This window comes from Pantherophis guttatus, chromosome 1, assembly GCF_059756535.1.
Source record: "Pantherophis guttatus breed Tessera chromosome 1, ASM5975653v1, whole genome shotgun sequence".
NCBI classification, from domain to species: Eukaryota; Metazoa; Chordata; class Lepidosauria; order Squamata; family Colubridae; genus Pantherophis; species Pantherophis guttatus.
This window is the reverse complement of record NC_142063.1, coordinates 281,619,754-281,643,071: the sequence shown is the minus strand read 5'-3', so window position 1 is coordinate 281,643,071 and position 23,318 is coordinate 281,619,754. Positions and strand designations below refer to the sequence as shown.

The following is a 23,318-nucleotide window of genomic DNA, read 5'->3' as shown; positions in this document are numbered from 1 at the left end:
GATCCTACTTTCTTGACCCACTGCTCAGAATCTTCAAAGGTTGGAGGAGAAAGTTGTGGCAAGAGTTAATGGGAGATTTACTGAAGAGTATAGTTTGATGCCATTGCACTCTCACTTCATTTGGGATATCTTCAAGACAGACATTCAATCTTGCACAAATGTTTATGGGGGAAAAGCACTATTGTAGGAATAGAATCACAGCTCCCTTGCAACATAATAGAAACAGATTTCCCAATGTGCCATAAATTGGCAACTGATCTGTCCCAGAGCTTTGGAAGAGCAACCAATATCAAACTGTTGCTACGATTATTATAGATCAGGGGTGTCAAACTCGATTTCATTGAGAGCTGCATCAGGGTTGTGTTTGACCTTGGGGGCCCTGGTGCACGTGACCAGCTCAATGTCACTCCTGGGGGGGGCACCTGTGGTGGCCCGAGTGCTCTGCCAGTGAAAATAGGCTCTTGAGCTCCGTTTTCGGCTGCCACAGCCTCCTGCAACCCTCTGCCAGTGAAAACAGAGCTCAGGAGGGCTGCACGTGGGAGCTGGGGAGCCCATTTTTGCTGGCAGAAGCAACGCAGGCTGGTCCTTCGCTGTTTCCAGAGCGGCCCTGCGGGCCAGATCTAAGTACCCCGCAGGCTGGATCTGGCTTCTGGGCCTTAAATTTGACACCCCTGCTATAGATGATAAAGGGATCAGGACTAAAAGGAAGGGAAAAAATCCCATTGATATGCTAGAAGAAAGGGATGAATTAAATACATCACGAGTTCTGCCCTAAATCCCAAAGAAACCAGCAGAAAGGAACAAGTAGGGAACCAGAAAAAGGCTACCTCTTCTGTTAGGAAAACAGAAATATGAGAATGATTGATAAAGGAGAAACAGATTAAGAATACTTCCCAGCTCTAGCTTGTGGCCTGAACTTTCCAGATGGTTTCTGGAAATTTTCATGTACTTACTCTTGCTATTAATTAATTAAATTCATTGCTGCTTATCTTTGCACAGGATAACTCTGGGTGGCTTACAGTCAAGCTCCTAACTTGGCATATTTTAAACAGATTATACACACAGTTCTCAACTGTGGAATTGTTTTTCAGAAGTGAGCAGCTATCCAACCTAGGACTGTATAATGGGATTTTAGTCTTTAGTCCATGCAGTATTCGTATCTGGATCAGCTTCCCCTCTGAACTGCTGTTTTGAGAGCGAGTCCCGTTATTATAATAAGGAAAAATGATTTATTTAGTGATACCGTATCTCATTAGACCATCCTTTTAAGATATTATCATATAACAGCAATAGGCCGGAGGTTCTGAAGAGCCTTCTGGAGAAGGTCAACCTATGTGGTGAATTGGCATTGATTTAATGGCAATTAAGTCTTTGTCTCTCTGATGTGTATATTTGCAGTCATCAGTGTAATTGTTTCTTGCTGATGGGAGAGCTGTTTTGTTTTGTTCTTGAGGAAGCGATTCCTAAATGAATGAAGGCTTTTCCAGCAATATATTAATCAGTAACCATTAATCATATTAATCTCCCATCAAAGGGAGATCTTATGTACTTTATGATTTATAAATTATCAGCACATTTTATTTCTCTCCAGTGCCCCTGTCCTCTTAGTTCAGCATATTGCTTAAAGTATTTATTCTGTGACTTCAGTTCAAACATTCTGCACTGAGCTCTGGGCTTTGCTTTTAAATTGCCAATAACCTTTTTAATTCAATGAAAAAGCTTGCATTATTAATAGCAATTTCCATCTTAATAATTGTATGTACACATCCTAAATCATAAATAATATATTTTATTTAGGATACAGAGAGCCATATCGCTGAACTTTACCACAAGATGTTAAAACTAGAAGAAGAGACTGACTTATTTAGAGATATTAATAGAGCTCTGACAGAGGAAAACGAACATCTGAAGGCTAAACTGAAAGAATATGAGGCAGAAACCCATTTCAGTAAGTATAAAAAAATAATGTAATTCTTTACTTTTCTTTACTTTGATTTTGAAATTGATAAGCCAGCTGTTACCACAGGCTGATAGTGCTCCAGTTGTTGATGAAGTACAATGTTATACATTCCTTAAACCCATCTGGAATTGCTGAGAATGGTAACTTTTAAAATAATTATTTATTAATGTGAGACCCGGATGGAACGCTCCAACTAGTTTCAAGTGAAATATTCATTTTTGACTTTGTAGTGGGATGGTATTCTGAAGATCATTTATTTATGACATCTGTTTTTCAACCGTCATTCAAGAGCAAAAGCAGTGTACATAAATACACTACATAAATCTTCCTTGTATTTTCCCCCACCACAACCCTGTGATGAAGGTTGGATTTATTGGCCTCAAGTCACCCAATGGGATTCTGTGGCTGAGAATGGATTTGAATCTAGGTTTTATCAGTGTCAGTCAAACAACTTAAGTACATCATCACAATTTTCTAAGCTATGATGCATGATTATAAATATCACAACAAAATTAGGATACAGACAAGAGCTTTAAAGGTAGTCTTGACTTATGACCACAATCGAGCCCAAAATGAATCTGGCTTTCCCACTGACTTTGCTTGTCAGAAAATTGCAGGTGATCACATGACTCTGGGACACTGTAACCGTCATAAATGTGAGTCAATTGACATGTGTCTGAATTTTGATCACATGGCCATGGGAATGTTGCAATAGTTGTAAGTGTGAAAAACGGTCACAAGTCACTTTTTTCAGTGGTGCTATAATTTTGAAGTCACTAAATGAACAGTTTTAAGTGGAGGACTACCTGTATTTTGTTAACAAATGTATCCCAAATTTCCTGATACTAGGAATGATTGCAAGTAGAGCTCCAAACAAGCAACACTCTTTAACATTTTATGGTGGGTCCCTTTCTGTACAATGCATTCCTATTCTGAACCCATTGATACTGATTTTTAAATCTTCTTCTTATAGGTAAGATCTTAAAATCTCCTTCAAAGCTGCAAGTTAATAAGATAATTTCAGCAGCATCGAGAGATAGTCGCACAGTGTGCAGTTCTCGGGTCAGCTGTGATGCTGAATTTGCTAAAGCTCTCAAATCCTTCTACCAGAAAATGAATGTGATCAGAGGACAGTTCTTAAAACTACAGCACTACAGAGCCCCGGTACACATTATAATTCTCTTGGGAAGACATGGATGTCTTCCTTAGTTCTAAACTGTTTGTGTTGTTTTCTGGGTATCATTTCCACAACGTCTGAGTAGTTTATTTCTAAATCAAAATTGTTGGGGAATAATGTGATAAATACGAATTAACGTATACAGTAATTATTTAAAGTACCTTGTTGAAATCGCTTTGTTCTATAGGCTGCTCATTTGCTGTTTTCGTATCAAAGTTCCTATTTCCTTGATAGGCATAATGAACCGCACTATTATTTAAACGTTTTTACTATACAATATTGCAGGAAAGAATGCTATTTGTTTTATTTTTAGGATGAAGATAACATTCAACTACTTCGACTTTTTACTGAGAGACAATCACACTTGTTGAAGGATTTTGGAGAACAACTTGAGTCAAGTATAAGTAAACTGAAATATGATGTTGCCTTAATAGTTAAGAAGAAACGAGAGGCTAGGTTACAGCAAGGCATTAAGTGAATGTGGTTTACCAAGTAAAATATTAGTAAGTTGGAAATTAAGTCAGTATTTACATATATCATTATGTCAACTGCCTTCTAATTTCTTCACAATTTCAACATTAGTTTTTTGAAAATTTTCTTCCTTTAAACCTTGTTTACAACATAGAAAGTAGTATACCAGAATTTAATATTCATCGCAATAGGGATAGTACTGTGTGTCATCTTCAACTCTTCCCAATAACAGAGTAACGAGAAAATTTGTTGTTGCTAATTATGAACTTTCTTTTCCAAACAATGAGACTTACAGAGTTCTTGATGCTCTCTGAGCTTGGTTGTCTGCCTGCAGACATTTCATTACCCAACTACATGACGTCATCAGTGCATACTGAGTGTGGGGTTTGTTCAGTTTATATTCCATAGCTTGCCCTGCCAGTATTGGTGGGGATGTGGTTTTCTCTTCAAATAGTTCCTAAACTGAGTAAGGTTTTTTGCTCGTTTCAGCTTTCTCTTTTTATTGGATGGAATGAGACTTCCAATAGTCTTCATTCTCTTTATCAGTACCACAAGTCATAATAAAAGTTTAGATTTCTATATATCCATGTAGTTTGTGTTGTTGATGAGCTCATTGCCTCATAAATTATGAATAAACATAAGCAGCTCCAGAACATCTCATTTCTGTTCGGGATGTAAAAAAAAAAGGCCTTCAGCATTAAACATAAGGATTCATAATCTTGCTTTTAATTTGAGCTAATAAAGAAATTAGAGATGGTATTCCATTTTCCATCATACTATCTAAAATAGCAGAATGAAATATACCATATTCTTAACCTATTGGATCGTGCCAATTCTTACACTATAGCTGAATTATGCTTTAAACATTTATGAAACCGAAAACAGATTTTCAAACCTTTTATTGTATTGAAAAATAACAAAGAAAATAACAGCAACTAAGTATGAGATTAAGTTCTTAAAAACGTCAGATACTCAGGTATGTTTCAGCTGGAATGGATACTTAAGATATGAAGTTTAATTTAACAGGTTAAATGCTTTCATAATGCTATAGCAAACAATAAAATATAGAAAAATACCAAATGATTGGACTCAATAAGACCTAAACTAAGGACAATTACTTTATTTCATTAGTCAACAAGATGTCAATGGAATTTATTCCCACCTTCAATATTTGATCAGATGACACAGTTTCCACAATTTAATCTGCAATCTTTCAAAAATCAAATAGGAAAATATTATACATTGTTACTGATTAAAAATGAAATGATCAGAGTTAGATTTAATGTCTCATAGAAATTGGGTTTGTTTCTAAAAAGCAAGAGGGCTCTATGAGTCATTCTATTAGATTAACCACTGCTAATTAATTAATGGCAGTTACCTGTTTCCAATATTAATAAATTCATCTTTCTAACTCGCATATGAACCATTCAAGCAACAGTATCTTTACACTATACATATTAAGTTTATCAACTTTATTATTATTTCATTTTGAATGTGCATGCTCGCGCGCACACACACAAATGGTTGCTGGTCAGATTTCAGACTTCAGGCTTGCTTATGACAGAGAATTCAATTCCATGCTTGTTCAGTCTCTCAATAAGTTTTGTATTATAGAACACAGCCCCAGGAGAATAGACACCACCTCTGTAAAACAAGTCACATTTGTGGTTAACAACATACAGATACAAGCAAGCCTTTTTTTTTTTTTTTTACAACAAACCACATTAATGCAAATATTAATGTAATTTGGGGGTTAAAGATGGGGTTTTCTTCTGACATAATCCAAAAATCATTTAGCTTAATGCACACAGTTTGTAATTTTAAAAAAAGGGAAAAAAACATAACAGTGATTTTATAAATTGGATGCATGAAATAACTATGGAGTAACTAATGCAATAGACAGCGCAACCTTAAACATGATTACATAATTGTAAATTTACTGACCTATCCAGGTACATACCACTGCAGCTCAAATCATAAACAGGATAAGCAGGTTTAAAGAAATTAGTAAACCTTCTTTTCCATCTATTAATAACTATTCATAGAGTAATATGATATTCTCTTATTCACAAACCAAGTTTAGATGGCATACAAAACAGTTTAAAGAGTTTTTATTCAGATTATTTTACCACTTGTAACTAGAACTGTACTTAGCGATCCTGTAAAAACCTAGTTTTCCTTGTCCAAATATCATATAGCTAAACATTAGGATAAGATTAATCGAACTCCTTATAAAGATAGTCCTTAATTTACAACCATTCGCTTAGTGACTGAAGTTACCATACAGTGAAAAAAGTGAGTTATGACCAGTTCTCACACTTGTGACCACTGCAGTGCCCCCTCAAATCATATGATCAAAATTCAGGCGCTTGGCAAATGCCACGTATTTACGATAGTTAAAATATCCCAGGACCTGAGATTGTCATTTACAACCTTCCTAGGGAGTTTCTGACAAACTAAATCAATGGAGAAACCAGATTTGCTTAACGAATATATGATTCATTTAACAGCAGTGATTTGCTTAACAATCACGGCAAAAAAGTCAGAAAATGGGGTGTGACTCACTTAACAATTGCCTTGCATAGCAACAACAAAAAATTGGACTCAATGTGGTCGTAGGTCGAGGACTGCCTGTAGTGTTTCCAATGTTTATTCCTCACTGCCAGCTTTCTATAAATAGCTCAAAATATGTGGATAATGAGGGTTTATAAAATGGGAGTTACTATAGCATGGAACTGTATGTTCAGCCAATAGCATTTTGCCATTTAGTTTCTTATCCTTAAATACAGGTAGTCCTCTACTTACATTAATTCATTTAGTGACTGTTCAAAGATACAATAGCACTGAAAAAAGTGACTTATGACCGTTTTTCAGTTATGACCTTTGCAGCATCCCCATGATCATGTGATCAAAATTCAGATGCTTGGCAACTGGTTCATACTTATGACCATTGCTGTGTCCCAAGGTCACATGTGATCACCTTTTGCAATCTTTTGACAAACAAAATCAATGGGGAAGCCAGATTCATTTAACAACCATGTCACTAACATATTAACTGCAGTGATTCATTTAACAATTGTGGCAAATAAAGGTCGTAAAATGGAGCAAAACTCACTTAACAAATGTCTCACTTAACAACAGATAAGTTGGCTCAATTGTGGTCGTAAGTAGAGGATTATCTGTATATTTTACTCAACCTCTTTGAAAAAACTTACACCAGCAATTGTGGAATTTCTCTGGTGCTTATTTTCATCTAGTAACTATAGGATGCAAAATAAGATAGACTCACTTTTGGGGAAGAGAATTCTTATCCTTAAGAAGTGCCACAGCAGCCTGTACCATTGCTATAGGTGTAGCAACATAACCAGCCTCTGTAAAGAGAAAGAGATATCATTACACTCATCACTTCAGAACATTTTGAGATGAAGAAGATGGAAAATGAAACTTGTGATCAAGTAGAAATACAGTAGATACAGAAGTTGATTTATCTGAATGCCAATAAGGACAGGAAGAATTTACAAGAACTTGAACAGAGAAGGGAAGTCAAGAGAAGCAATAGCAATAACACTTAGACTTATATACCGCTTCACGGTGCTTTACAGCCCTTTCTAAGTGGTTAACAAAGTCAGCATATTACCCTCAACGATTTGGGTCCTCATTTTACCCACCTTGGAAGGATGGAAGGCTGAGTCAACCTTGAGTTGATGAGACTCAAACTACCAAACTGCTAGCAGTTGGCAATCAGCAGAAATAGCCTGCAATACTGCATTCTAACCACTGCGCCACCACACTCACAATTAACCGTTGGACTCAATAACAAAAGAAAAAAGCAATAGCACGTTTGTGTATACTGTGTATGAAAATAGAAATACTGGTAATCCTGGTGACAATCATTCTCTAAATAAGCATTCAGGAGGAATTTTGTTGATGTACCTCTAAATACAATCAATATCCTAAATTACCTGTTAAATAACATGTAATTGTTTATAACCAAATGATCCTTTAAGTAAATGGAAGACAGAATTTTTAAAAAATGCCACTTTGTTGGATATTTATCCTACGGTTGGGTAGGTAATATATAGAAAAACTATGTTTGTGACTTTAAATGATATAAGAAGAATGATTGGCTGTGCTATTATCAGGCAGCCATAAAAGTAGACAGGAAGCCCGGGAGCTCGTGCTCCTGCTATTTGATGATTGATCTCCTGAAGAGAGACTGTGTGTGACTGAATAGAACTGTAAGCAAACTATGTTTTGTGTTGGAGAGTGATTATTCGAAGACGTGTTATCATTGTTTTGAGAAACCAAGTTTGTTTTTTCACTAAGAGTAAAGAATGTTTTTTTTTTTCACCGTTGAGAGTCTGTGAGTATCTGTGTGTTTAACCAGCAACGTATCTCTTTGCTGTCCGGTCCGTTGCCTACTATGCAGAGGGAAATTTAACCCTCAACACACTTCTTACATCTATACATATTAGGGGAAAAACAATATAAGAACTATACATTCATCATTTTGGGGTAGTGGCATCAAGATTTTAATGAATATTTTATCTCCAGGCTAAACTTAGGGAGAAATTTTTGCCACTATTGAAACAATAAACCTAGGTTCATCATAAGCATATAAAAACCAGTTCTCTGATTTCTGAATTCCATCATTCCTTGCCTCTTATTACATCATGATCATACTACTGATTAATTAGAAGTCACTGAAAGAATATCTGGCAGTAAGGAAAAATCAAATTGCAATTGGTTCTCATCAAACTTGATAGGAGAACAGTTTTTTAAAAAAACTTTACTTTCTACCTTTTTTTACAAACAAAGCAATTACACAAAACAAGGATGCGAATGGCTTTGCTCACAAATTTTTAAACAAGTTTTGGTGAACTGTCTGAATTGAACTTCATACCTCACTTGTTTGTTATTTCTCTGAAATCTTGTTCATATAAAAAGATTGTTTTAATATCACTTCACTGCAGTTATTTTGGAATAGCGAAGAGGAACACAAAAGATTATTTTCATTATCTACTGCTGGAAAAAATGCAATGATCTTTTTATGTGATGTGGTGCAGAGCTTTCTTATTCTTATTTACTTGTAACATGTTTTATCTGATAGAACTCCTTCACACACAGCAACCACAGAATCCTGCTACATTCATCCATAATGAAAGTATTAGGCTATTGTATCACAAACTCCACCCCCTTTGGGTCATATCTACAACCACAATGCATATAAAAAAAGGGCACGCTGTACACTGCAATGCCATGACACTGCTTTTGTCAGTCTGACTTACCTTGCAGACATCGCTATGCACACAACCATGTGGAACTGCTACTTGTATATTTAATGCTATATGAATCATGTTTTATATTAAATAAAGTATTGTTGTACATAATTAATAATACAATTAATTTTGCTCCAATATTACTGTTCTACCTGGTCCCTTCACTTGGGTGCAGATTTTAACATCAGGTTTGCCCTCCTGTGGAGTTTGTCCTGTGCTATATCCCTCTCCAAGAAAAGTCATTTCAAAAGATGATCCTTCCATCTGTCATTCAAAAGATAAGAAATAAACATTATTTATCACCAGACAGTACCTCAGTGTACAAAAAGCATACATATACTATATACAATTACCCTGCATCCTAATTTATACCCATTTTGGAAATGAAATCAAATTATTTAACCATGATTTTTATCTCCAACCTGATTTGAAAGAACAATGTTTACGTAACCTTAAGATAAGAGAAAAACTTAGTTATGGGTTAGTATTTCTAACATAGCAAACTAGATTCAAGGATATTCATACTATGCTAAGAGAAAATAGTACTATAATTTAATTCTTACTGATCAGCCAAAGAATTTTTGCACAGACTGAAATCCTGAGATGCTATATATGCAAATAATATAACATATAAAAAAGGTTTATGTTTACAAGATTACATATTGCCTTTTTTAATCAACATTCAGATGTGCTTTCTGATGCCATACAGCAAACCTGAACATATCCAATGAAAATATGAGTAAAATGGTGAAACAAGTGAAGTTTGCCTATTGTACTTCAACACTATTAATGTATCCTAGCATTCCCAAATGGAATATTTGCCATTGTTCACTCAATTTGTTTACAGAACCTTGAGATATTTAGTCTGCATTTTTAGAAGTAAAATGTATAACCCATGTATTGGATTAAAACATTTTTCTAATATAGGCTATAGAGCACAACATACAGTCAGGTCCAGAAATATTGGGACATCAACACAATTCTAACATCTTTAGCTCTATACACCACCACAATGGAGTTGGAATGAAACAAACACAATGTGTGTTAACTGCAGATTGTCAGCTTTAATTTGAGGGTATGTACATCCAACTCAGGTGAACGGTGTAGGACTTACAGCTGTTTGCATATGTGCCTCCCACTTGTTAAGGGACCAAAAGTAATGGGACAGAATAATAATCATAAATCAAACTTTCCCTTCTTAATACTTGGTTGCAAATCCTTTGCAGTCAATCACAGCCTGAAGTCTGGAACGCATAGACATCACCAGACGCTGGGTTTCATCCCTGGTGATGCTCTGCCAGGCCTCTACTGCAACTGTCTTCAGTTCCTGCTTGTTTTTGGAGCATTTCCCCTTCAGTTTTGTCTTCAGCAAGTGAAATGCATGCTCAATGGGATTCAGGTCAGGTGATTGACTTGGCCATTGCATAACATTCCACTTCTGTCCCTTCAAAAACTCTTTGGTTGCTTTTGCAGTATGCTTTGGGTCATTGTCCATCTTCACTGTGAAGCGCCGTACAATGAGTTCTGCAGCATTTGGCTGAATGTGAGCAGATAATATTGCCCAAAACACTTCAGAATTCATCCTGCTGCTTTTGTCAGCAGTCACATCATCAATAAATACAAGAGAACCAGTTCCATTGGCAGCCATACATGCCCACGCCATGACACTACCACCACCATGCTTCACTGATAAGGTGGTATGCTTAGGATCATGAGCAATTCCTTTCCTTCTCCATACTCTTCTCTTCCCATCACTCTGGTACAAGTTGATCTTGGTCTCATCTGTCCATAGGATCTTGTTCCAGAACTGTGAAGGCTTTGTTAGATGTTGTTTGGCACACTCTAATCTGGCCTTCCTGTTTTTGAGGCTCACCAATGGTTTACATCTTGTGGTGAACCCTCTGTATTCACTCTGGTGAAGTCTTCTCTTGATTGTTGACTTTGACACACATACACCTACCTCCTGGAGAGTGTTCTTGATCTGGCCAACTGTTGTGAAGGGTGTTTTCTTCACCAGGGAAAGAATTCTTCGGTCATCCACCACACTTGTTTTCCATGGTCTCCCAGGCCTTTTGGTGTTGCTGAGCTCACCGGTGCATTCCTTCTTTTTGAGAATGTTTCAAACAGTTGTTTTGGCCACGCCTAATGTTCTTGCTATCTCTCTGATGGGTTTGTTTTGTTTCTTCAGCCTAATGATGGCTTGCTTCACTGATAGTGACAGCTCTTTGGATCTCATCTTGAGAGTTGACAGCAACAGATTCCAAATGCAAATAGCACACTTGAAATGAACTCTGGGCCTTTTATCTGCACATTGTAATTGGGGTATTGAGGGAATATCACAAACCTGGCCATGGAACAGCTGAGAAGCCAATTGTCCCATTACTTTTGGTCCCTTAACAAGTGGGAGGCACATATACAAACTGCTGTAAGTCCTACACTGTTCACCTGAGTTGGATGTACATACCCTCAAATTAAAGCTGACAGTCTGCAGTTAACGCACATTGTGTTTGTTTCATTCCAACTCCATTGTGGTGGTGTATAGAGCCAAAGATGTTAGAATTGTGTCGATGTCCCAATATTTCTGGACCTGACTGTATGTTTGATCCAGTAGGTATAACGGTCTCATGTTAAGATATCAGAATAAAAATAGAATAATAAAGATGCAACCTCTTTTACTGCATTAAGTATAGATGGTGATTCAGTGAGTGATATGCAGAAAACAATAATTACAAAATATATTAGTGTGTAAGAACAAAAGTAAAAAATTACCTGTTTTTCTGTTGGCCCTTCTTTTGTAAAATGTCCTCCAGAAAAGAATTCAGGATACTGAAGAAAGCAGTTTCATAGTAAGTTTCAGAATAATTGAACAATTGACAAAATTTGTCAAATTTCAAAGCTATTTAAAAGAAATCCTACTTTTAGCAGGAGCTTTCTTCCAAAGTTGAATTTCACAAGCATTAAAAATAAAAGACCAGCAAACATTAGCTTTATGACAGAAGTGAGACCGCCCACGGTGGTGTAAGCAGCATACTGCACCTGTATAGGAGAGACAAATCATATCAAGTTTAGTATCCATTTCCATGAAACATTTAAGTTAATTCTGAGTAAAAAAAATAAATCAAGAGCAAGAATTTATTTAGAAACAAGCCAAGCAAAATTATTAAAAAGTTAATCTAGGAAATACACTTCTTATCCTTAATCAGGACATTGTAAGAACAACTGCAGGTAGCAGGCATTAAAGAAAACACTTCCAATACTGGGTCTACATTGTCACATACACAGTATTAGCAACATATCTGTGGTCAAAATAGTAAGAAGGCACAGTAATGTACTTTTCTAAAGGCACTATAAAGGAAATGTATTCTGAAATCCTTGGGATTAAAGGATGGTCAGTCTATAGACAAAATATTAGAAGGAAATTAAGGATTCCAACGGAATAACATAACATTTTTACAAAAGAAACAATTATATTCTTCCTCCTATTTGCCATTAAGAAATAATTTGAAGTATAAGTCTGGAGTTGAGCAATTATTATTTGCTTGAACATGGTCTTACAAACAAGGACTTGTGCCTGAAAGTAATGGGCTAAAGAGGAGCAGGTGGATTTTGCGTCTTCTGAAGAGTAACTTAGATGGTGAATCCCTATATACAGATTTTGAAAAGTTAACAAGATACCGACAAGGGTTTATTATTAAAAAGTAAAAACATCACTGATGGATTGCTTACATGAAAGATAGAAGCTTGTATACCTTTGTTAAAAAGAAACAAAACGAATGTTATAACATGTTAAATAAACTTACAGGTGTTTCCTGCAAATGTGAATGCAAATACCGCTGAGTTCGCTTTACTACAGAGGCATCGGATCCCATGAATGGAATGGAATACTGTTTGAATTCATTACTGTAAAATACTGTACCTCTAAAAAAGATGAAGAGAAGATGAAGCATAACAAATATAACTTGGATCTGCACTTTTAAAACATAAGTGTATATTTACAGTAGTGATAGGCAGTGTTTTTTTTCCAAGGGTGATAGGGGATGAGTGCAATGATATTACTGGGTTTGAGATTAACATCTTCAGCTTGTTTTTCTATTTTGGGTAAGTATAATTGCAAAATAGATTTGCAATTTTGGGGAATAGTGGAAAATCACTATCTGGGGCTGTAAAATATAGGTGCCTCCATTCTAGAACAATTCACCTAGAATTGTTTTTAGTGATAAATTCCAATACCACAATTCATTTTATTTTATTTTTAAATTTGATTTATATGCCGCCCTTCTCCGAAGAGTCAGGGCGGCTTACAATGTGCTCAGCAATAGCCTTCATCCTTTTGTATATTTATACAAAGTCAGCTTATTGCCCCCACAACTGGGTCCTCATTTCACCTACCTTAGAAAGGATGGAAGGCTGAGTCAACCTTGAGCCTTGGCGAGATTCGAACCCTGCAGTAATTGCAGGCAGCTGGTCTTAATAAGCTTAATAACAGGGTGCCTTAAACCCCTGTACTACCAAGGCTCAATATTTAAGGAAAGGCTTAAACTTAAAAACACTAAAAGACATATATTTTCTATACCTTCTTTTGAGTTTTGCTCCAAATACTGGAAGTGGTTTATGTCCAATTTGTTTTCTAATTTTCTTCAACTTGTCTTGATCTGCCAAGCCATATACAGCTGATTTCCAGGTTCCATCATGAATACAGGCACCCTGTTAAAATGACATTATAATTCAATATACTATATTGGAATGACATTCTACTTTTGGCACATCTACATTATTAACCCAACCATGAAAGCATATGCAGTATATAGAAATTATATAGCAAAATTGACTGAGATATTATATTAATGTATATCAAAAAGCTATGTGCTTATATTTGGCCATTTTTATTTTCTTTTTGCTCAACAATTTTGTTACAGGAACAGGCATGAGAAAGGGCTACATAATCCATAATTTGGGTACACGGGCATTAGATTTATTCGGTGAGCAACAAGGTCAGAAATTGAGAGAACTGGTGAAAATAGTATTAAGAGATTCCTCTGAATTAAGTGCCTAGTTTTCCTTCCTTTTTCAAAATTCTTCCTTTATGGATAGTTGGGAAAAAAATTCTATTGAGGGATATGTTTTCCTGGATAGAGAAGTACTATATTGCATTTGTTTTCATTGTTAACTGTTTTATGTAGATAAATGTTAACAAGTTTTTCTGCCAATGGTAATATTTTAACTAATATATCATAACAAATTTTAAGGAGCTGTTTATATTGCTACAGCCATTTGGAATAGAGTAGTAGAGCAGCAAAGAAATAAACAAACAAATATAAAATGTACTCAATATCATATATTATTTGTTAACAATGTAGCCATAGCAGAAAATGCATGAAAACAAACAATTAGACCAGAATAAGCATTAAAAGGTATTTTTTGCTATTTTGCTGATTGCTGGTACTGTTTTTGTTTTTATATCTAATGTACTGTAAATGTATCAGTATTATATCTTGGTGTGAACTGCTCAGTTTTATTAGATTGAGGCAGAAGGTAAATGAAACAAATAAGTGAGAATCTGCCAATAGTTAAAATATATTAATGGTCATATTCAGCTTCATGCTACAGTTTTTATAATTTAGCAGTTGTCCATGTTAATTAAGAAATTAACCAACCTCTGGTCCCGAGTTTACAGTCAAAAAACTTTCAATTGCAGTTAAGGTACCTTTAAAGAAAGAAGTTAATAATTATCTGATTTAGTAAGGATCAGTTAATATTCTAAAAAACTATCAATTTATTAATATTTATTACTGTTGGATAATTGACATATAGTATTTGTAAGTTTTTTACACATTCAACACAACTTCCAATTTACTTGAGGCACACATAAGCTATTCTGTAAAGAGGAAGAAAGGAAACATGTTCATTTCACTTGTTTCTTTTAGTACAGAAACCAGGATTTCACTTTCTACTCAACACATTAAAATATACAACTTCAACTGTGAAGTGCTCCAAGACTGAACAGGTTGCAAATCAGATTTACTTCAGGTTCTTGACCATGAGTGAAGAAGGGTGTAATAGACCCTGGTTTCATCTGAGCAGCTCACTGAAAAATTCAAGAGAATAGACGATCTGTGTGATCTTCCCACAAGCTGTTCTAGTTAATCAAGGAATACAAGGTCTGCCTTTCTGGTGTTTGTCTATGTATTGAAAATTGTATAGAGTCCATAGTATCTTTCTAAACTTTCTAGTGGAATCAAGTCTATGAAATATGTTCTTTAGAAGAAGATGTGCACCTCTCTGTTTTGCCACATAAGGGAGCTGACGAAGACTATTCTTCAATACCTAGGCCACTGACCTGTGTTATCCCTCATGGTACTTTCATATTGTCTGTTATGTTGTTCAACACTATGTGAACCTGAGGAAGATAATCCAACTTTTGAAACCCTATTTAATTTAATTTAATTTAATTAATTAAATTTATATGCCGCCCCTCTCCGAAGACTCAGGGCAGCTCACAATACATTTTAAAAAATAATTATAAAAAAATATTGAAAAATTAAAAACATTAAAAACTCATTTACGCCATTGGCCGGATCTCGCCAGATCATAAGAGCAAGATCAACAGCCCCAGGCCTGCCGGAAAAGCCAGGTCTTCACCGCTTTTCGGAAGGCCAATAGGGTGGGGATGGTCCGGACCTCAGGAGGTAACTGGTTCCAGAGAGCTGGGGCAGCTACAGAGAAGGCCCTCCCTTGTGGGCCCGCCAGCCGGCATTGTTTAGCTGACGGGACCCGGAGGAGACCAACTCTATGGGATCTTACCGGTTGCTGGGAGCTATGCGGCAGAAGGTTGCTTTTAACCATCAATTTTAAGGAAGAATTGGTACCCTTAAACAAAGTCTAAATTTGATAATGGAATAAATGAGGAAAAACAAATTGAAAATGAAGGAAAAAATAACAGAACTGCTATTGGAAATAGAAACCTGAATTGGGAACTGAGGTTTAGCCAATTGTGGATGGGATTCCATTCTCCCCAAAAGCAGGTTCATAGTCTAGAAGTGTTCTTTGATTTTCAAACATCACTGGATGTGCAAACAGCTGTAGAAAGGAGTTAATTTTCTTTATTATGCCTAGTCTGCCAGTTGATATCTTTCCTGAGCTGGATAGATTTGATGTTTATCCACATCTTGATTACACCCTATCTTGAGGAGAACAATACAATTCAACTGTGTGGAATCACAACTGAATCTCTGCCTGAAAATTATATTAAAAATGCAACTGATTCAAAATGTGATAAGTCTGTGTAAGGTAGAGGAACCAAAGGATGGATATATTTAGGAAATACCTGTTATCTACTAATTACAAATGCAGTACAATTGAAGGTGCTGGTAAGTCTTAGAGCTATGTATGCAACTGTCTCTCTTTTTATGAAACTGTTAAAAGGCTTTTCCTATTAATATTTTGACACTGTCTCCACTGCCATGTAGCTTCCAGGGCTGTAGTAAAGACTCCTTCAAGAGTTATATTTGGCCCCCTCTCTCGATATTTACAAAATCTGTAAAGAAATATCTTGTTTATCAGTTTAATTAGCTTCTAATATTCTACTTTCATATTTTGTTATCTATATCAAGTACTTGTCAGAATAAAAAGAGTACAAATGAAGTAAATAAATCACTTTAAGCGCAGTGTTTAGAATGAATGAGATATAATGGTGTACATTGTAAACAGTGTAATTACTGCCGAAGAAATCAGAAATAGAGGCATTCCATTGACTTTGTTGAAAGATTAAAATTGGGGGAGGTCTCTCCCTGAATAGCTAGGTTTCAAAGCTAGATTTCAACAAGAGATATGTGGGAAGTAAGACTGCCAGATATTCAGTCCACCAGACATTTCCACTCTCTAAACTGTTATTATTTATTTTTATCATTATTTAAATTTCAGAACTGATGCCTTTTTTTCCTCCTCTCTTCCCCCTTTTATTTTGTTATATGTTTTTGTTCACAAGCAGGGTAGGAACTGTTTTGTTTTTATTTGATCAATGAAAGCTTATCTAAAAGAATGTGAGCTAAAGAGGTGGAGGAGGGTGGGACATGTTTAAATAATTAATGAACAGATTATTTGTAGAATACAGGCTATCATTTTACCATGAACTAATCTAATATCTTTAAACATAAAAATAAAGTAGCTAACATATTTCCCCTAGCATTTATCAAAGGAACAATCAAACATAAAAATCACCTTTTAAGCTGTTTTTGGTGAATAATACTCCCATATCTGCTGGAATAGAATCAAAACCACAGCTTCCAATAATATATACTCCTTTTTCTTCAGCTTTGCTATTATAATGTAGATACATTCCTTCCAGAAACTAAAATAGAAACACAATATTATATAAAGAAACAAGCAATGCATTTCTAACATTCAAACAAAAAACATTTTTCCCCCCTTAACATTTTTAAAACTGTTTTCTGGGCTATCGTGCCATCTTGCAGTGTTATAAATGTTTGTTTATTAAATGTTATTAACCATCAAAACAATTCAGTATTTTACAGTTAAATTTAAAAATGATTATGTTTAATATTCAGCACAGATTTATAGAATTTTACAATTTCACCTAAAAAAGCTAGTATGGTGTGTTAAATTGTTGGGAACTGGACTAAGAAAGCCCAGGTGCAAACCCATTCACCATTTCTCAGCCCAACCTATCTCATAAAATGGTGACAACGATAGGAAGGAAAACCCCAATTGTGTATTTTCTTTGACTCCCAGAGGAAAGGTAGTATAAAAATGTAATTATAAATAAAAATACAATTATAAATAAAAATACTTTTAGTAACCTAAACTGTCTACACTGCAGTACACTACACACTGCTAATTTATGGAAATGAGAGATGAGTAAGGAGATTTTTGTGGGAATAGAGAGAAAACCACAGACACCCAAAAAAAAAACCTGCAGTTCCCAGCACCCATGGATGCTGCATCACATAGTATGCAGAGCACCAATACGAAGTTTGATATGTGAAGTAAATAATTATCCTACACTAAGATAAGGAATACAAGTAAAAAGAGTTGGGATTGTGACATAATCCAAATATTATTCCTCAAAATCTGGTTTATTTTCTTAATTGTACATACCTGCGGTTCTCCACTAATGTCAATACAATTTGTCCCATTCTCAACACAAGCTTTTACCACAGGCTCTCCAAAAAACCGGTACTGTTAAGAATGAAAAAAGACTAATAAATTATATTAATCTGGGATAATTTAATAAACCTTGTTTGAAGTTTTCTTTCCATTTAAAAAATAAGAATAAAGGAATAAAGGAATCTTAACGACGTTATGATATAGTTATGTTTTAGCTAATACATTAAATTCAATGTGAATAAAAATATTTGGGTTTATTTCATAATAATTTAGGAATTAAAGTTATACATATAAACCTGAATAAAAATTATAAAAAAATTAAAACAAAAAGAAAAATGTAACTTGCATAAAAATATTTAAGTGTAGCAAAGAAAAAAAACCTCTCCTTTGTCACAAGTATAATTTTTTTTAATAACTGATCACCTTATTTTAAAAAGCAACAAAGAATCTTCATCCTATTTAATTCCTTATTTGTAAGCAAGTCTTAAAACCTTATAATTCAATTCTAATCAGCAAAGATCCACTAAGGGTTATCAGAAATATCAATATATCTATTATAAACGTAATCCAAAAACCTACTTTATAATCCTTTCTTTTCCTTCTATATCCCAAACTTTTGAATAAGTTTGGATAGCTATAAGAAATCACCAAAACCTTATCATGCAATTATAGTCAATCAAAATCCATTAAATGTTATCAGAAAAAACAGATAACTATATTAAAATTAATCAACAGATTTACAAAATTTATTCTCATATCTCACATCATATCTGAAAAGATACTTAAAACCTCATCATTCAACCTTAATTAGAAAAAGTCAATTATTATTGAAGATAACAACACATCTCTTTATCTTTGATCAACTTTATCTTTAACCGACCACAAGCAATGTTTTGTGACATTTTATATCATAAAATCTGAGACAGTGCCCACACAGAGGGGAAAGTTGGGGTTATGGACTACAGTGAAATGGCAGTTTCCCAGGAAGGAGGACACACATTCCAGAAGGAGGGATGTGAGAGGGAGGGAGGGAGACAAGAGGCAGCCCAGCTCAGAGCTAGATAGAAGACAGAGAAAAAACAAGATGGCCACTCCCCAGAATCTCCCAGAGTATATCTGTAGGCTGGTAGTAGGAAGGATTTAGCCTGGTAAGATTCTGCCTACTATGTATAAACAAATAAAGAACTGAACTCTAACTGAATTATTATTCTATGTCATTCTTGGGCTTAGCCTGACATAAAATGCTTCACGGTATTTTTTATGTCATAAAAAGTTTTATAAAATTTGCCAAATTTCAGTTCCACTGAAGTCATGGGTTCCGGATTTGGATACATTCCTTAAATTAGCCCATTTGAGATCCTTTGTTTCAAAATTGTTGCCTTATTATTGAATTACGGTTTCATTTTGGCAATCAAGGATGAAGTAATGTACCAATGATAAAATACTATCCAGGCTAGTATTTTTGTAGTTTATTGTAAAACAGCCTCAGAATGTTTCATTTCTCTTGATAATTTCCTAGTTTGCAAATATGAAGATACTTTCTCTAGATTCAATACTTAAACACATTTAATACAATAATACAATAATTTAAATTTGCTTGATAATTACATTTTCTAGCATAAAATAAGGTATATAAAACTACTTTGACGTTAATAGTTTATTCACTTCCATTTGTTTCTGGTATCAGCTATAGCACAAGTTTTTTTAAAAATTTGTTTAATACTATAGAAGAGTGATTAACAAATTAATATTATGAATTTCAGTTTCAGTGTTAGGAAATAGGATTTTCTCTTTAATTTGCATTTAACTAGGAAACATTTTGTTTTAACAGATAAAAATCTTCCTAAAGAAATAACAAAAAATGTTGTAATTATAAAATATAAAAATCAGATAGATTTCTGGCAATATCTTACAACAATGGTATGTTTTAATAATTGCTTCAGGACAAGCACACTTTTTATTTATTCATGAAAAAAAAATAGAAGAAAGCACTTACTGGGCCTACACAGTTTAGAACAATATTCGTTTGTTTAGCCATAGAAGCAAGAGAAGATGGATCGCTGACATCACATAGCATTATGCCAATTTCTGACTTCAGTTCTGCTTTCCCTGAAAATTTAACATTGACATGTTATTCTGAAAACCTCTTTATTTTTATTCAATCCACCATTTATTCAATCATCATTTATTGATGCTATTTTTTACATTTAGCTTTCCAATTGCTTTCAGTAAACAAATTATATTTCTTCTATATAAATTGCATCACCATCTCCCAAATATGGTTTCTCTACACAAGCAAGTAAAAATGTGGGAAAATAAGTCACTTGTTACAAAAGCTCACTAGAAAAAAAAAGTAAATAGTATATAAAAGAGATATAATGCACAAGGACAAAAATGCAAAAATGTTTCTTTTCACTGAACAAATCTAGTTCTGGAAACAAACTTGGTGACTTCCAAAGATCTTGTAGCGTTGGGAAAAAGGCTGTAAAGCAAGCCATCCTAAAAGTGTTATTATTATAAAATTGCAGTATAAAACTGCAAAATAATAACTTCTCTGGCTACACCTAAGTCAATGCAGATTGATGCATAATTTTATCTCACTTTCCTTGGCCCCAAACAGGAAGTGGGGCACAGAGTACGCTCTTGGTCAATGAGCTGCAATACAATGACACTCCCTTTCTATGATTTTAAATGACAGGGAAATTAAGGCCTAATAGGAGACTAAACAAATACCGGCTGTGATAGAGAAGGGATTTAATGCATCTACTTGGACTCAGCCTTCCATCCTTTCAAGGTCTGTAAAATGAGGACCCAGATTGTTGGGGACAATGTGCTAACCCTCCTCTCTGTTAGCACATTGCTCCCAACAATTTGGGTCCTCATTTTACCGACCCTGGAAAGCTGAGTCCAAGGAGATGCATTAAGTCCCTTCTCTATCAGAACCAGTGGTATTTGTTTATTCTCCTATTAGGCCTTAATTGCCCTGTCATTTAAAATCATAGAAAGGGAGTGTATTGCAAATAGCTTAGAGAGGGGCTGTAAAACACTGTGAAGCGGTATAGAAGTCCAAGTGCTATTGCTATTGTTCAGTGGTGGGTTTCAATTTTTTTTTACTACCAGTTCTCTGGGTGTGGCTTGGTGGGTGTGGCAAGGGAAGGATACTGTAAAATCTCCATTCCCATCCAGGGGAAGGTTACTGCAAAATCCCCATTTCCTCCGGATCAGCTGGGACTCGGGAAGCAGAGAATAGATGGGGGCGGGGCCAGCCAGAGGTGGTATTGACCGGTTCTCCGAACTACTCAAAATTTCCGCTACCAGTTCTCCAGAACTGGTCAGAACCTGCTGAATACCATCTCTGCTCTTGCTCCTTGGCGCTGTGAGAGACAAGCAATTTGATCAGATGAAACTTCGATCCGGATCAGCAACTCTTTTAACCAGAGGTGGGTTTCAGCAGGTTCTGACCAGTTCTGGAGAACCGCTAGCAGAACTTTTGAGTAGTTTGGAGAACCGGTAGTAAAAATTCTGACCAGCCCTGCCCCCATCTATTCTCTGCCTCCCAAGTCCCAGCTGATCGGGAGGAAATGGGGATTTTGCAGTATCCTTCCCCTGGAGTGAGGTGGGAATGGAGATTTTACAGTATCCTTCCCCTGCCACGCCCACCAAGCCACACCCACAGAACCAGTAGTAAAAAATTTTTTGAAACCCACCACTGTTTTTAACTTTCTTAAGCAATGCCTCCAGGCTTTATCTCATGTGAGAAAGGGAATCAATTACATGAGGCAAGGTCCGTTTGTTCTCCTTCCAGATGTGCCCCGCCCAAATGGCACACCTGTGCTAACTGAAACGTTGGGAAGGGCAGCCCAAGGCATCTGAAGAGGGCCAGGCTAGAGAAAACCTATTTTTCCTTCCCTCCCCACCCACCCACCCAGGACGACAATATAAAGGTCAACGTTATTGATTTTCCGACTGCAGCCAAGGAAACTGAGCGGATCTTTTAAGTTGCTTTACTGCAGAGTTTGTGGGACGGAGCCGACAGGAAGGCTCGAACTCCGCCACGCGACCTGCCTGCCCACCTTTCTCTTACCCAACTTGGCGGCCGCCTTCTCGACCACCTCCTGCAGCTTCTCCCGAGACCTGCCGGCCACGGCCCAGCGCAAGGAGCCTCGCAGCTCATCCTCGGCAGCTACTCGCGCCACCTCCTGGACCACGTACTGCCCCGTGAAGCCCGAGGCCCCGAACACCACCAGCTGGAAAGGCCGCTCGGTAGCCATGGGAACGAGAAGCCAAAACTCTCGGTCGACCAGCGAGCGAGCGCCGAGGAGAGGAAGAGAGAGAGAGAGAGAGAGAGAGAGAGAGAGAGAGAGAGAGAGAGGGACGAGGCGCAGAGCGACAGCCCACCTTCACCTCGACCGCTGCAGAACGAAACGGCGAAGGAGGCGGGGGCGGCGGCGGCGGGCGTTGGCCCCGCCCACAGCCTCGGGCCTGGACAGGTCCCGTGACAAGGCTCGCGCCCGCTTGCCTCGACCTGCGTAGCTTGTCGTTCTCGAAGCCGCCAAGACTGTCGACTCCTCCTCCTCCTCGCCCCCTGGGCGAGCTCGGTCGCTGGCTCGCTCTCTGCTCGTCCCGGTGCCCCGTTGTTTCAACCTATCAAATAGAACAGAGGGTCTTCAAAACTTGGCAGCTTTAAGACTTGTGGACTTCAACTCCCAGAATTCTCCAGCCAGCATTGCTGGCTGGAGAATTCTGGGAGTTGAAGTCCACAAGTCTTAAAGCTGCCAAGTTTTGAAGACCTCTGAAATAGAATAATCGCGCGAAGTTCCTCTGTCGAGGGAAAAAACAACTGGTCGTTTGCTGCTCCTTTTATTTATTTATTATTTATTTATTAGTTCGATTTATATGCCGCCCTTCTCTGGAGACTCAGGGCGGCTTACAATGCATTAAGCAATAGCCTTCATACTTTGTATATACCTGCTTATAGTAGGGCTTTCGGACCCCCCTAAGCGGTGTTCTTTTTTATACAAAGTCAGCTTATTGCCCCCCACAATCCGGGTCCTCGTTTTACCTACCTTGAAAGGATGGAAGGCTGAGTCAACCTTGAGCCTGGTGAGATTTGAACTTCCAGTAATTGCAGGCAGCTGGCAACTAAGTGCTACTTTAACAGCACTTAGTCCACTGCGCCACCAAGGCTCTTAGGAGAGACTGCCGAAGCTGGTTGCTGCCGGAGCTGGCCAAATCGCAGCTCGCCTGTCAAATTGCACTTCTCGCCCATGTCACACTTTGAGCTTTTCTGCATTTGTGCCTTTTGGAA

At 36.6% G+C, this 23,318-nt stretch overlaps 2 protein-coding genes across 2 annotated transcripts in view; one reads left to right on the top strand and one right to left on the bottom strand.

Moving 5' to 3' along the window:
• LOC117671920 (kinesin-like protein KIF28) overlaps positions 1–3,656 on the top strand; it is a 38,415-nt gene extending 34,759 nt beyond the window's left edge. The window contains exons 20-22 of the mRNA XM_087883015.1: positions 1,798–1,948; positions 2,934–3,124; positions 3,451–3,656. Coding sequence (XP_087739141.1) covers positions 1,798–1,948; positions 2,934–3,124; positions 3,451–3,615 — 507 coding nt within the window. The 3' untranslated portion in view covers positions 3,616–3,656. The remainder of the gene's footprint in view (positions 1–1,797; positions 1,949–2,933; positions 3,125–3,450) is intronic.
• Positions 3,657–4,490: 834 nt separating this feature from the next.
• Positions 4,491–22,297, bottom strand: SCCPDH (saccharopine dehydrogenase (putative)). Its single transcript, XM_060692397.2, has 12 exons — positions 22,095–22,297; positions 20,007–20,119; positions 18,002–18,082; positions 17,105–17,234; positions 14,542–14,591; positions 13,461–13,591; positions 12,688–12,805; positions 11,804–11,923; positions 11,657–11,713; positions 9,040–9,151; positions 6,898–6,979; positions 4,491–5,252 (listed from the first exon to the last, which is right to left on the bottom strand). The coding sequence occupies exons 1-12, from the start codon at positions 22,279–22,281 to the stop codon at positions 5,147–5,149; spliced, it is 1,287 nt and encodes a 428-aa protein (XP_060548380.2). The 5' UTR covers positions 22,282–22,297; the 3' UTR covers positions 4,491–5,146.
• Between the last annotated feature and the right edge of the window lie 1,021 nt (positions 22,298–23,318).